Below are 12,114 nucleotides of genomic sequence, written 5' to 3'. Positions count from 1 at the left end.
AAAAAAAAAACACACACCAAAACCTGTATTTCTGACGCACCTTCTTTCTTGCCAATATCAGGTTTTGCTGCAGAAAAAAAAAGCAGCAAAAACACCTAGTGTGAACTTACCATTATAATGAATCCTCAAAAGCCTATTGTCTAAAGCTCAAATTAGAGATATGGGGTATCTTGCTGGAAGGACTGTGGAGTCGTGAAGTCAAAGTCGGTGTAATAGGAGAAAATGGATACCAAAATGTGTTGTGCGATGTCTCCCGACGCAGAAGACCCCATATGTGATGGAAAACTACTGTGTGCACACAAACGGATGCAAACTGAACATTGCAAATCATGTACATTAATTAGTAAATACCATATACATTAATGTGTAAAAAAGATGACATTTGCTAGAGGAAAGACTGGAAGACCATTGGGAATAGTACTGGAGACCAGTGGTACAGTGCTGACAACTAATTTTTTTATAAATATACTAGATGGCAGCCCGATTCTAAAGAATCGGGAGTCTAGAATCCATATATACTTTATTCATTCAAATGTAAGAATAATACAATTAATAAATAATAGTAAGAAAGAACAAAAAATGGCTGCACTCACCAGCTCTTGACAATTCTTGTTATTTAAGAAATTGCTGGGCAATAATGGACAATGTCCTTATGTGGCAAATAATAGAGCAATATACCCAATGTGGCAAAGAAGAGGTTAATAAACGGCAGTCTCTCAGTATAACAGTCAGTGAATAATAGGCAGTATATGGAGAAAACACCAAACAAAAGTTCAAAATTGGTGTGAAAAGGTCACTGAACCACTTCACAACTAAATATATATAGTTTTGGTAAATGGTATTATCATTTTTTTGACGAAATTCGGCAGGAGCTTGAAGAGCAACGTCACTGGGCCCGCCTCCACGCAGTAGAAACTTGCTGTGAGGTAAAAATTCAAAAATCACACCAAAATGGCGGGCGGAGTGTGTCACAGTACGGCACGTTTCTGATTGGTCGCTCGCAGCAGGCGGCAACCAATCAGACACTGTTGACGTCACTTATCTCCGGACATTAGCTCCGGACATTAGCTCCGGACAGGAAGTTGGCACAAATTGCAGGAAGTAGTATTCTAGGCAATTATATATTAGATATATATTTTTTGTTATTTATATAGCAGCATTGATTCCACGGCGCGGGCCACCATATAGTGTGTGTGAGATTATATATAATCTGCTTGCGCAGTCTATAAAGGCTTCGGACAGAGTGACGCTCCCAGCGTTATATTATAGGCGTGTGTGTGTGTGTGTGTGTGTGTGTGTGTGTGTGTGTGTGTGTGTGTGTGTGTGTGTGTGTGTGTGTGTGTGTGTGTGTGTGTGTGTGTGTGTGTGTGTGTGTGTGTGTATGTATGTATATATATATATATATATATATATATAAATAAACTCGGCTTTGGGAAAATGGCCGCCGCGATCTCCATCTGCGCACGCGTGGCATCCCGCGGCCATTTTCCTGAAGCCCCGTGCAGCAGAGCACTCCATCTGCACACGCGCGGCCTCGGGAAGATGGCCGCCCCCACCGATGACAAGGGTAATAGCACAGATTGCGCGCTTTTTCTTCACCTGTGCACAGTGGATTTGGAACTTGGACATGCGCACACCACTACGCCACCAACGGAAAGCTGGGGAAGAAACAGCGATGTCACCACGCCCACCTGACCTGACCAGCCTGATTGACAGGCGAAAACGGCGACTTTGGTAATGTATTTCGCAGCATAGGTGGGGAATCAGGGTACACTACATACATTATTGTAACGCACAGCGCAGGCCCTATTTAACAGTATTTTTATCACAATCTGAAAAAATGGGGTGACAGGTTCCCTTTAATGCCTGTCAAGCTTGACAAAGGATAACACATCCGAAACGTTGCCACGCCGTTCAGGCAATATTGTCCATTTTTTTTCAATTATTTTGTGCTGCTCTTCCTTTTTTTGAGATATAGAGATATATAGATAGATATATTATATATATATATATATATATATATATATATATATATATATATATATATATATATATATATATACACACACACACACATATACACAGTACACACCAACAGTTTAGACACACCTTCTCATTTAAAGATTTTTCTGTATTTTCATGACTATGAAAATTGTACATTCACACTGAAGGCATCAAACTATGAATTAACACATGTGGAATTATATACTTAAAAGTGTGAAACAGCTGAAAATATGTCTTATATGCTAGATTCTTCAAAGTAGCCACCTTTTGCTTTGATGACTGCTTTGCACACTCTTGGCATTCTATTGATGAGCTTCAAGAGGTAGTCACCGGGAATGGTTTTCACTTCACAGGTGTGCCCTGTCGGGTTTCATAAGAGGGATTTCTTGCCTTATAAATGGGGCTGGGACCATCAGTTGTGTTGAGCAGAAGTCTGGTGGATACACAGCTGATAGTCCAACTGAATAGACTGTTAGAATTTGCTTATTGCAAGAAAAAAGCAGCTAAGTGAAGAAAAACGATTGGCCATCATTACTTTAAGAAATGAAGGTCAGTCAGTCTGAAAAATTGGGAAAACTTTGAAAGTGTCCCCAAGTGCAGTGGCAAAAAACAAGCAGCGCTACAAAGAAACTGGCTCACATGAGGACCGCCCCAGGAAAGGAAGACCAAGAGTCACCTCTGCTTCTGAGGATAAGTTTATCCGAGTCACCAGCCTCAAAAACTGCAGGTTAACAGCAGCTCAGATTAGAGACCAGGTCAATACACAGAGTTCTAGCAGCAGACACATCTCTACAACAACTGTTAAGAGGAGCCTTTGTGCAGCAGGCCTTCATGGTAAAATAGCTGCTAGGAAACCACTGCTAAGGACAGGCAACAAGCATTAGAGACTTGTTTGGGCTAAAGAACACAAGGAATGGACATTAGACCAGTGGAAATCTGTGCTTTGGTCTGATGAGTCCAAATTTGAAATCTTTGGCCGTGTCTTTGTGCGACAAAGAAAAGGTGAACGGATAGACTCTACATGCCTGGTTCCCACCGTGAAGCATGGAGGAGGAGGTGTGATGGTGTGGGGGTGCTTTACTGGTGACACTGTTGGGGATTTATTCAAAATTGAAGGCATACTGAACCAGCATGGCTACCACAGCATCTTGCAGCAGCATGCTATTCCATCTGGTTTGCGCTTAGTTGGACCATCATTTATTTTTCCAACAGGACAATGACCCCAAACACACCTCCAGGTTGTGTAAGGGCTATTTGACCAAGAGGGAGAGTGATGGGGTGCTACGCCAGATGACCTGGCCTCCACAGTCACCAGACCTGAACCCAATCGAGATGGTTTGGGGTCAGCTGGACCGCAGAGTGAAGACAAAAGGACCAACAAGTGCTAAGTGTCTCTGCAAACACCTTCAAGATTGTTGGAAGACCATTCCCGGTGACTACCTCTTGAAGCTCATCAAGAGAATGCCAAGAGTGTGCAAAGCCATCATCAAAGCAAAAGGTGGCTACTTTGAAGAATCTAGAATATAAGACATTTTCAGTTGTTTCACACTTTTTTGTTAAGTATATAATTCCATATGTGGTAATTCATAGTTTTGATGCCTTCAGTGTGAATGTACAATTTTCATAGTCATGAAAATACAGAAAAATCTTTAAATGAGGTGTGTCCAAACTTTTGGTCTGCTCCTCTGAGAGGAAATATGGACTGGCTCTCGGGCTATGCTCCTGGCTGAGGAGTTCCTCAATGGTACCACCTCCGAGTAGCGTGTTGCCCAGTCTATGACCACCAAGATGTATTGGTGGCCTCTAGCAGACTTAACTAGGGGCCCTACAAGGTATATGGCAATCCGGTCAAATGACCCACATATAATGGGTAACTAGGGGACTGCGGAAGTGGGAAACAGGAGCCGATAACTGACATGTAGGACAGCCTACTGGTGTCACCCAGCCCAGTAGAACCTTTGAAGGATCCACTCTTGGGTTTTATCTATGCCCAGATGCCCCACAAGACATGAGAATATGCCACGTCTAGTACCCTACGTCTATAGGGTCCAAGAACTAACAACCACTCATACTTACCCTTGAAGTTTAGTAACCTGATAAAGCAAATCCTCATTAACTGCAAAATAAGGGAACTTGGTGTTGGCCCCTGGCTCTTGTGCAACCACATTTGTCACAGCCACATTGTCCCATGTCCCTTTTAACACAAGGTTCTCCATTTGAGCAGTTAATGTTTTTTAATACTTAGGCGTTTAATAAAAAAAACTTTTTGATACAATTTGAATCTTTATGTGCATTGTTTCTTTATATGATAACTCATATTTGCAAAGGATTTTCCAGAAAATAATTCCCTTTAAGGGCACAGGTGTTTAACTGATCTTACACTGTGCATTGTTATCCAAATCATTTTATGTACAGAGCCTGGTGTCGGCAGGGTTAGCTTTCTCAGCTCTGCTTCATTGCTAAATCTAAACTCTGTATCATAACGGCTGCACGAAGTAATATAAGTGATATATCGTTGGATTTAGCTTCCCTGCTTATCTCAGGCTGCACTATGATGAGGTAGCAAAATCCTGCTGACAGATTCCATTTTTCATTCTCTCTATTCCAGAGTGGCTATGGTACGCTTTACCGCAATCCAAATGCTAAACTATCTAAATATAAGTTGTCACTGTGGGCAAAAGTGATAGAAAACAGCACATACCTTCTCAAAATTAAATTGTAGACGGTTTTCTTCTTCTGTCTCTTTAATATTTGTCTGTGGTAAAAGAAAACTGCTTAACATCAATGGAAATAACAGAAGGAAACATTTAAAGGTAGTGCGTTACAGTACAGCTCAGAAATTTTATGGACAATGTACAGCTAGGTCCAGAAATATTTGGCAGTCACCGACTCTCCGTAATTTGGGCTCTCCATGCCACTACTCAAGATGTAAAATGAAACAACTGAGATGCCATTGATTGACTTTCAGGGTTAATTAAAGAAGTTGAACAAAAATATTCTGGAAATCTTTTAGGAATCGCAATGATTTTTCTACAAAGTTTCCTCATCTCAGGGACTCAAAAGTAATTGGACAAATTAACTTCACCATAAATAAAATGTTCATTTTTAGTACTTCGTAGAGAATCCTCTGCAGGCAATAACTGCTTGTAGTCAGTAAGCCATGGACGTCACAAAACGCTGGGTGTCCTCTAGTGTGATGATCTGCCCTTACTGCAGATGACTTCAGTTGTCGCTTGTTTCTTAGTCTGCCTTATGTTTTGTCTTAACCCCTTTCATGACCAGGACAAATTTTACCTGTGGCTATAGACTGTGGCTATAGACTGTGGTAATAACTTTAAAACTCTAAAAGATTAAAGAAATAAACAATCATTTTTAATACAAAAATAGAATTATTCTTACCGTTAATTCGGTTTCTAGGAACCTTCCACGACGGCATATGGAGGTTGTCTCTTTGCCCTAATGGGGAACAGGAAACACAAGAGAGGTTAAAAGCACCTCCCACCTCCCATTCACCAGTGACTTATAACTGAAACCATAGCACCGGTTTACCTTCTGAGTCCCAGAATTAATCCAGGAAATATAGAGGGTGGGAAATTAGTGCCGTCGTGGAAGGTTCCTAGAAACCGAATTAACGGTAAGAATAATTCTATTTTCTCTAGTCACCTTCCACGACGGCATATGGAGGAATACCAACTAATTGGCACTATGGAGGGACAACGGCCTGAAGAACCTTGCGGCCGAAGACTAAATCTCTGTTGGATAATACATCCAACCTATAATGTTTGGAGAAGGTATGGAGTGACGACCACGTAGCTGCCCTGCAGATCTGCTCTGGAGATGCGCCTGCTCTCTCTGCCCAGGAGACCGACGTAGATCTAGTTGAATGGGCCTTGATTCCTACTGGAGGTAGTTTATTTTGAGCAAGGTAAGCTTCTGTTATGGCTTTTTTAATCCATGTAGCGATGGTACTCTTGGCTACCTTCTTCCCCTTATTTTGTCCTGAAGAGTGGACAAAAAGGTTGTGATCAACTCTAAGAGCACTGGTTTGATCCAAATAATGTAGCAGGATACGTCTAACATCGAGAGTATTAAATTTTCTTTCCTCAGAGTTTGCAGGATTATTGCAAAAAGTTGGTAACACTATCTCTTGAGAACGATGAAATTCAGAGACCACTTTTGGGAGGAAAGAAGGATCAAGACGGAGTACTATAGAGTCCTCTCTAACCAGTAGATAAGGTTCCCTTATTGATAAGGCCTGTAATTCACCCACTCTTCTAGCTGAAGTTATAGCTACCAAGAAAACAGTCTTGTAGGCGAGATTTTGTGGGGAACAGGTAGACAAAGGTTCGAACGGTGGACCTGTAAGGCCTTGAAGCACAATATTGAGATCCCATGGAGGAACTATAACTTGCTTCCTAGGGTTCATTCTGTTTGCTGAGGTCATGAACCTTTTAATCCAGCGATGTCCTGCTAGATCTTGATCAAAGATGGAACTAAGCGCAGAGACCTGGACCTTCAGAGTACTGGGTTTCAGACCAATTTCTAGGCCTCTTTGTAAAAAGTCCAATATCTTAGGTATATCTGGCCTGAGAGGGTCTGGAGGGTTAGGCAGACAAAAAGATGAAAATTTTTTCCAGATTTTATTATAAATAGCATTTGTTACCGGTTTTCTGGATTTTTGTAGAGTAGCTATAACAGGGTTTGATAGCCCTTTCGCTCTCAGCACATTGGCTTCAGAAACCACGCCGCTAAATTCCACCTCTGAGGATCCGAGTGAAGAACTGGGCCCTGGGAAAGGAGATTGGCCTTCATCGGTAACATTATCGGTCCGTCCACCTGAAGTTGAATAATCAGGTTGAACCAACTTCTCTTGGGCCAAAATGGAGCAACCAAAATAGTTGGAGTCTTTTCTATCCGAATCTTCCGTAGCACTTTTGCAAGAATCGGAATGGGCGGAAAAGCGTACGCCAGATGAAATTGCCAATCTTGAACCAAGGCATCTATTGCTCTGGGATTTCCTCTTGGATCCAGGGAAAAAAATATTTCTACTTTCGCGTTCTGGTGAGCAAAGAGGTCGACCTCCGGGAGACCCCATCTGTTTACCAGTAAGTTGAAAGTTTGCCGATCCAGACTCCATACGCCTGGGTGAATATCCTGTCGGCTCAAATAATCTGCCTGAAAATTGGCAGTACCTTTTAGGTGAGTTGCCGTCAGGGACAGTAGGTGTTTCTCGGCCCAGGCAAAGATTCGGGCAGAGATATTTTTTAGACTGGTGAATCTTGTACTGCCCTGATGCCTGATGTGAGCCACCGTGGTCAAGTTGTCCGAGTATATCTGGACATGTTGTCCAGAGAGTTGATGATTTGTTGCAAGGAGAGCTTCTTCCACAGCCTTGAGTTCTCGGAAGTTTGACGATCTTTCTCTGATTGACGGGTCCCAAAGACCCTGATAAGGAACATGATTTATCATGGCTCCCCAGCCTCTCTTGCTGGCATCTGTTTTGATCGTGGTTAACGGGAATTGAATCCAACTCACACCCCTGCGAAGGTTTTCGGACTTCATCCACCACGTTAAGGATGCTTTCACTCGACCTGGAGTGTGAATCCTCTTGTTTAAAGAGCCAGGACGACCATCCCAATTGTCTAGCAAATGAGTCTGGAGAATTCTTGAGTGGGCTTGAGCCCAAGCCACCGACTGAATGCAGGCTGTCATGGAGCCTAATAGCGACATTCCTTCCCAGAGTGTGGGAGATCTCATCTCCTTGTATTTCTTGACCTTTACTACTAATGGTAGTCTGTGATCTTCTGGAAGGAAGGACATCTGTTTTTCCGAGTCCAGAATTACTCCCAAAAACTTTCTGGTTTTTGAGGGTTGAAGCTGGGATTTCTTTATGTTCGGTATCCAACCCAGAGACTTCAATATCTCTAATGTGGTTGATACATGAGATACCAGGGTCATTTTGGTGGGAGCCACTATCAGCAGATCGTCCAGATAAGGCACTATACAAACCCCTTGTCTCCGAATGAATGACACGGCTTCCGCCATTACTTTGGAGAACACTCGGAGCTGATGAGATGCTGAAGGGAAGGACTCCAAACTGATAGTGCTCCACCTGATGATTCCCCTGAATCGCAAACCTGAGATATTTTGTGTGTCTCGGGTGAATAGGGATATGAAAATACGCATCTTTCAGGTCGATTGTCGCCATAAAGGCGTGCTGATGTATTAAAGGAATGGCTGATTTTACAGACTCCATCTTGAATCTTCGATATTTTACACGTTGATTCAGACCTTTTAGATTTATGATGATACGTACTTCCCCTGATGGTTTTGGTACCATGAATAAACGGGAATAATGTCCCTGACCCCATTCTGATTGTGGAACTGGGGAGATCACATTTGATCTTAAAAGGTCTCTGAGACCCAGTGTTAGCAGTTTGTGATCCCTCATTGAGGGGGTGGTAATCTTTAGACCCTGAGGGGGGGGGGGAGAAGTTAACTCGATCAATAGGCCCTCCTTGATAACATTGAGGACCCAGTGGGAGCTGGTGATGTTTTCCCACTGATCCACATAATTTGAGAGTCTTCCCCCCACCGGGTCGGAGTCATTGTTTATCTTGTTGGAATGACTGTTGCTGCTGCTGCTGCTGCTGTTGTTGAGGGACGAAGATATTTTTCCCTCTGCCTTTAGCATAGCTCCACCTGCCGGTCTTGCCTTTACCCCTCGGCTGAGAGGGCTGAGACAGTGGGGCACGAAAAAACCGTTTTCTTGGTTGTTTTTGCTCCGGGAGCGCCTTTTTCTTGTCGGTCGCTTTATCCAAAATGTCGTCTAAAGCTGGACCAAACACATAGTCTCCCTTAAAGGGGATGGCACATAACTTGGCCTTAGACGTGATGTCACCACTCCATAATTTAAGCCAGAGGGCTCTTCTGGCAGAGTTAGAGAGCACTAAAGATCTGGCAGCAATTCTAACGGATTCCAGAGAAGCATCCGCCAGAAACCCAGTAGCCTTATGTAAGATAGGGAGGGAATCCAACATCTCACTTCTGGAGGTACCCTGAGAAATGTGCGATTCTAATTTCTCCAGCCAGCAGGAAAGGGTCCTCGCTACACAGGTAGAGGCAATATTAGCCTTGAGAACAGAATAAGAAGACTCCCAGGATTTCTTCAGGAGACTCTCAATCTTCCTGTCCATAGGGTCTTTTAACTGCGACGCATCCTCAAAGGGGAGTGCTGTTCTTTTGGCGACTCTGGCCACCTGCACATCCACCTTGGGAATGTCAAGTTTAACAAGGTCGCCTTCTAGAGGAAATCTATGTTTCATCTCGGAAGACATACTAAGGCGCTTCTCAGGGAGTTCCCACTCTTGCTCAATCATATTAAGCACATTTGCATGAACGGGGAATCCTGCCTTTTTCTCCGATCTGAGCCCACCAAACATATGATCCTGTATGGACTGTGGTACAGGTTCCTCTTCAAGCCCCATGGTGTTACGAACAGCAGACACCAGGTCCTCAATATAATCCGAGGAGAAGAGGTATTTCCTGACCTCAGCCTTAGGGGATGCTGGATCTTCCCAGCCAGCAGATGAAGAAAAAGAGTGGTCTGAATCCGATTCTACGACCTGAATCTTCCTCTTCTTAGCTGGGGAATGTGGTGGCGGAGGTGGGGGTGGAGGAGTGAAGGCTGCTAAGGAAGATTGTACCTCCTGTTTAACAAGAGAGCGTATCTCATCTAGAAGAGATGGTTGCTCTGCTTTAACTATCCTGTCAGTGCATGGCTGGCAGAGTTTTTTTATCCCAGGTAGGAGGGAGCTTTGCAGAACAGACCGGACACTTCTTCCTAATAGTAGCTCTAGGGGCAGACTTTTCTCCCTGAAACAGAGAGGGAGAGAAGAATGAGGAGCTACCCCTAAGAAAAAACTACCTCCCGGATCCAGACCCTGCATACTCACAGTAGCAGGGGCAGTGCTGGGCTCTGCAGATGCAGGGCACAAAGAACCATCCATACTGAAGAGATTATAGTCTTACCTCAGTGGTGGTTCAGCAGGCTTTTATGGAGTAACTCTCCTAGCACCTGCCTCTAGCGGTAGAATTTCCCCTCCTCCTCCTCCAGGATCCACGTGTGGGACGCCATTGCACCGACACCGCCGCCGGCGAAACCCGGAAGAGCCGGCTTCAGGGTGATACGAAAACCGGAAGTGACGCGCGCGCGACCGCTGACGTCACTTCCGGAACGCCGACCAAGCAGCATGGAGGGAGGAAGCCGGGAAGCTACGGAGAGGATCCCGGCTGGGGATCCCGGCCTGCTTTACCCTCACGGGGCGCAGGAAGGCCGGGAAGGGTCCCGAGGTACCTGCCAAGCAGGACGACGGGAGCAGCCCACAGAGAGGCACAAGGCGACCCCAGCTGCCCGGCTGAAATACAGGTAAGACCTGGAAAAATGACTGTAGCCACCGGCCACTACAGCATATGGAACCTCTCCCTGTCCCATGGGGAACAGAAAAGACACTGGTGAATGGGAGGTGGGAGGTGCTTTTAACCTCTCGTGTTTCCTGTTCCCCATTAGGGCAAAGAGACAACCTCCATATGCCGTCGTGGAAAGTGACTAGAGAAAAATAAAATGCGGCACCTTCCCTTTAAGATCGCTGATCTCTATAATGCTTCATTTAAGTAAGTGATGCTTTGGAAAAAAGATAAGAGCTCCAAATGTCGGCAAACAATTTTAAAATGAAAACTTGGATTCCCATAAAAAAAAATAAAACGATCTTGTAACCCAGATCCAGTTCACAGTAACTAGAATTGCAACTTCTAATAAGTACCAGTATACAGACACCCGTCTGTAGAAAACAAAGCTTCTCCAGAGTGGTCTCCTGTCCCTGCAATTTTACAGCTATGAAACAACTGCTGCTTCCTACAAAATAAGACAACACTAGCATTTGTCAAGTCACATGAGACTCCTAGTTGAAAGACTAAAGACTGCTCCGTCTAAGGTTTTCCCATTCTCACAAGTCCATAGGATATGTGATAACTTACTGATTCGTCCAATGGTTGACACCCCCAGCAATCCTGAGACATGCACTCAGCCATCAGTATGAAGCTGCGCCGGACATAGGCACCACCATTCCATTCATTCTCTATTGGATTACTGGACATACCAGAGTATAGCACGCAGCTGTTTTAAGTAATCCCATAGAGAATGAACAGATAGCGTGCTCATGCAGCCACTGCTCTATGGAGTCGGGAGGCTGCAGAGCCTCGATCTCAGGAATGCTGGGGTCACAATAGTCTGACACTTACCAATCGATAAATTATCACCTACCATATGGAAAGCAGTTAACTAAAGGAATACATAGAGATGATTAACATATTAGATTACCTCTGTATTCACTTCTTGTATATCTCCTTCCTTACATTGCTTGTCTTTGCGGCTGATAAAACTCACAACCTGAACAGTAGAAGGCTTTGGTGCAGGACTACTAGACACGGTGGGGTTCTTGGCCCGACTACACAGTTCTTCCTTAATAGAGTCAAAGAACATGGAAACGGTTTTCTTCCCCCGTTTAGAACATGTCACCGGTTGCTCATTTTCTTTATGACCATTCACTTTTTCAGTCTCCTTTTCATCAGAAAGGTCATCGATTTGTCCATGGTCCAGTATGGTTTCTTCAGGAGTCACAAAGTCATCACCTGTAAGAAGGAAGACATACTTTACTAATGGCAGCACACCGACCGGCTTATGTTCTCTGGCTAGAACTGTCTGGGGGGCGGCGACAGGTCTACACATGGGTACATGAGCTGGAGATCCACTCAACATGTAGGGGCCACACCTCACATTTCAGGCAGTTTTACACCTTTTTTTTGTATGTGCATGGGAAAAACTGTATGCTTTTCATCAGATGTTCATCAGTTGTACCCAAACACAATTCATCGGTTTTTCTTGTATGCAGACAAGTGAATAATCGGACAGATGGGTGCAGCTCGGGCGGACATGTGCCCGGCTCCGCAGACTAATCAGCACATGTCCTACATGAGACATCACAGAACACTTGGATGAGAAATCAGACCTGTGACAGAAGCCCGAGGTTGTTGATCTGCCCGATCAGCCAT

The 12,114-nt window shown here is 44.2% G+C and overlaps 1 protein-coding gene across 1 annotated transcript in view; it reads right to left on the bottom strand.

The window, feature by feature from the left end:
- FSAF1 (40S small subunit processome assembly factor 1) overlaps nt 1-12,114 on the bottom strand; it is a 71,979-nt gene that overhangs the window by 58,243 nt on the left and 1,622 nt on the right. Inside the window, exons 2-3 of the mRNA XM_069769346.1 lie at nt 11,384-11,694; nt 4,706-4,759 (exon numbers count right to left, since the gene is read on the bottom strand). Of these exons, the coding sequence (XP_069625447.1) occupies nt 4,706-4,759; nt 11,384-11,694 (365 nt within the window). The remainder of the gene's footprint in view (nt 1-4,705; nt 4,760-11,383; nt 11,695-12,114) is intronic.

Source organism: Ranitomeya imitator, chromosome 5 (genome assembly GCF_032444005.1).
Source record: "Ranitomeya imitator isolate aRanImi1 chromosome 5, aRanImi1.pri, whole genome shotgun sequence".
Lineage (NCBI taxonomy): Eukaryota > Metazoa > Chordata > Amphibia > Anura > Dendrobatidae > Ranitomeya > Ranitomeya imitator.
Note: the sequence above shows the minus strand (reverse complement) of the source record. Positions and strands in the feature narration are given on the sequence as shown.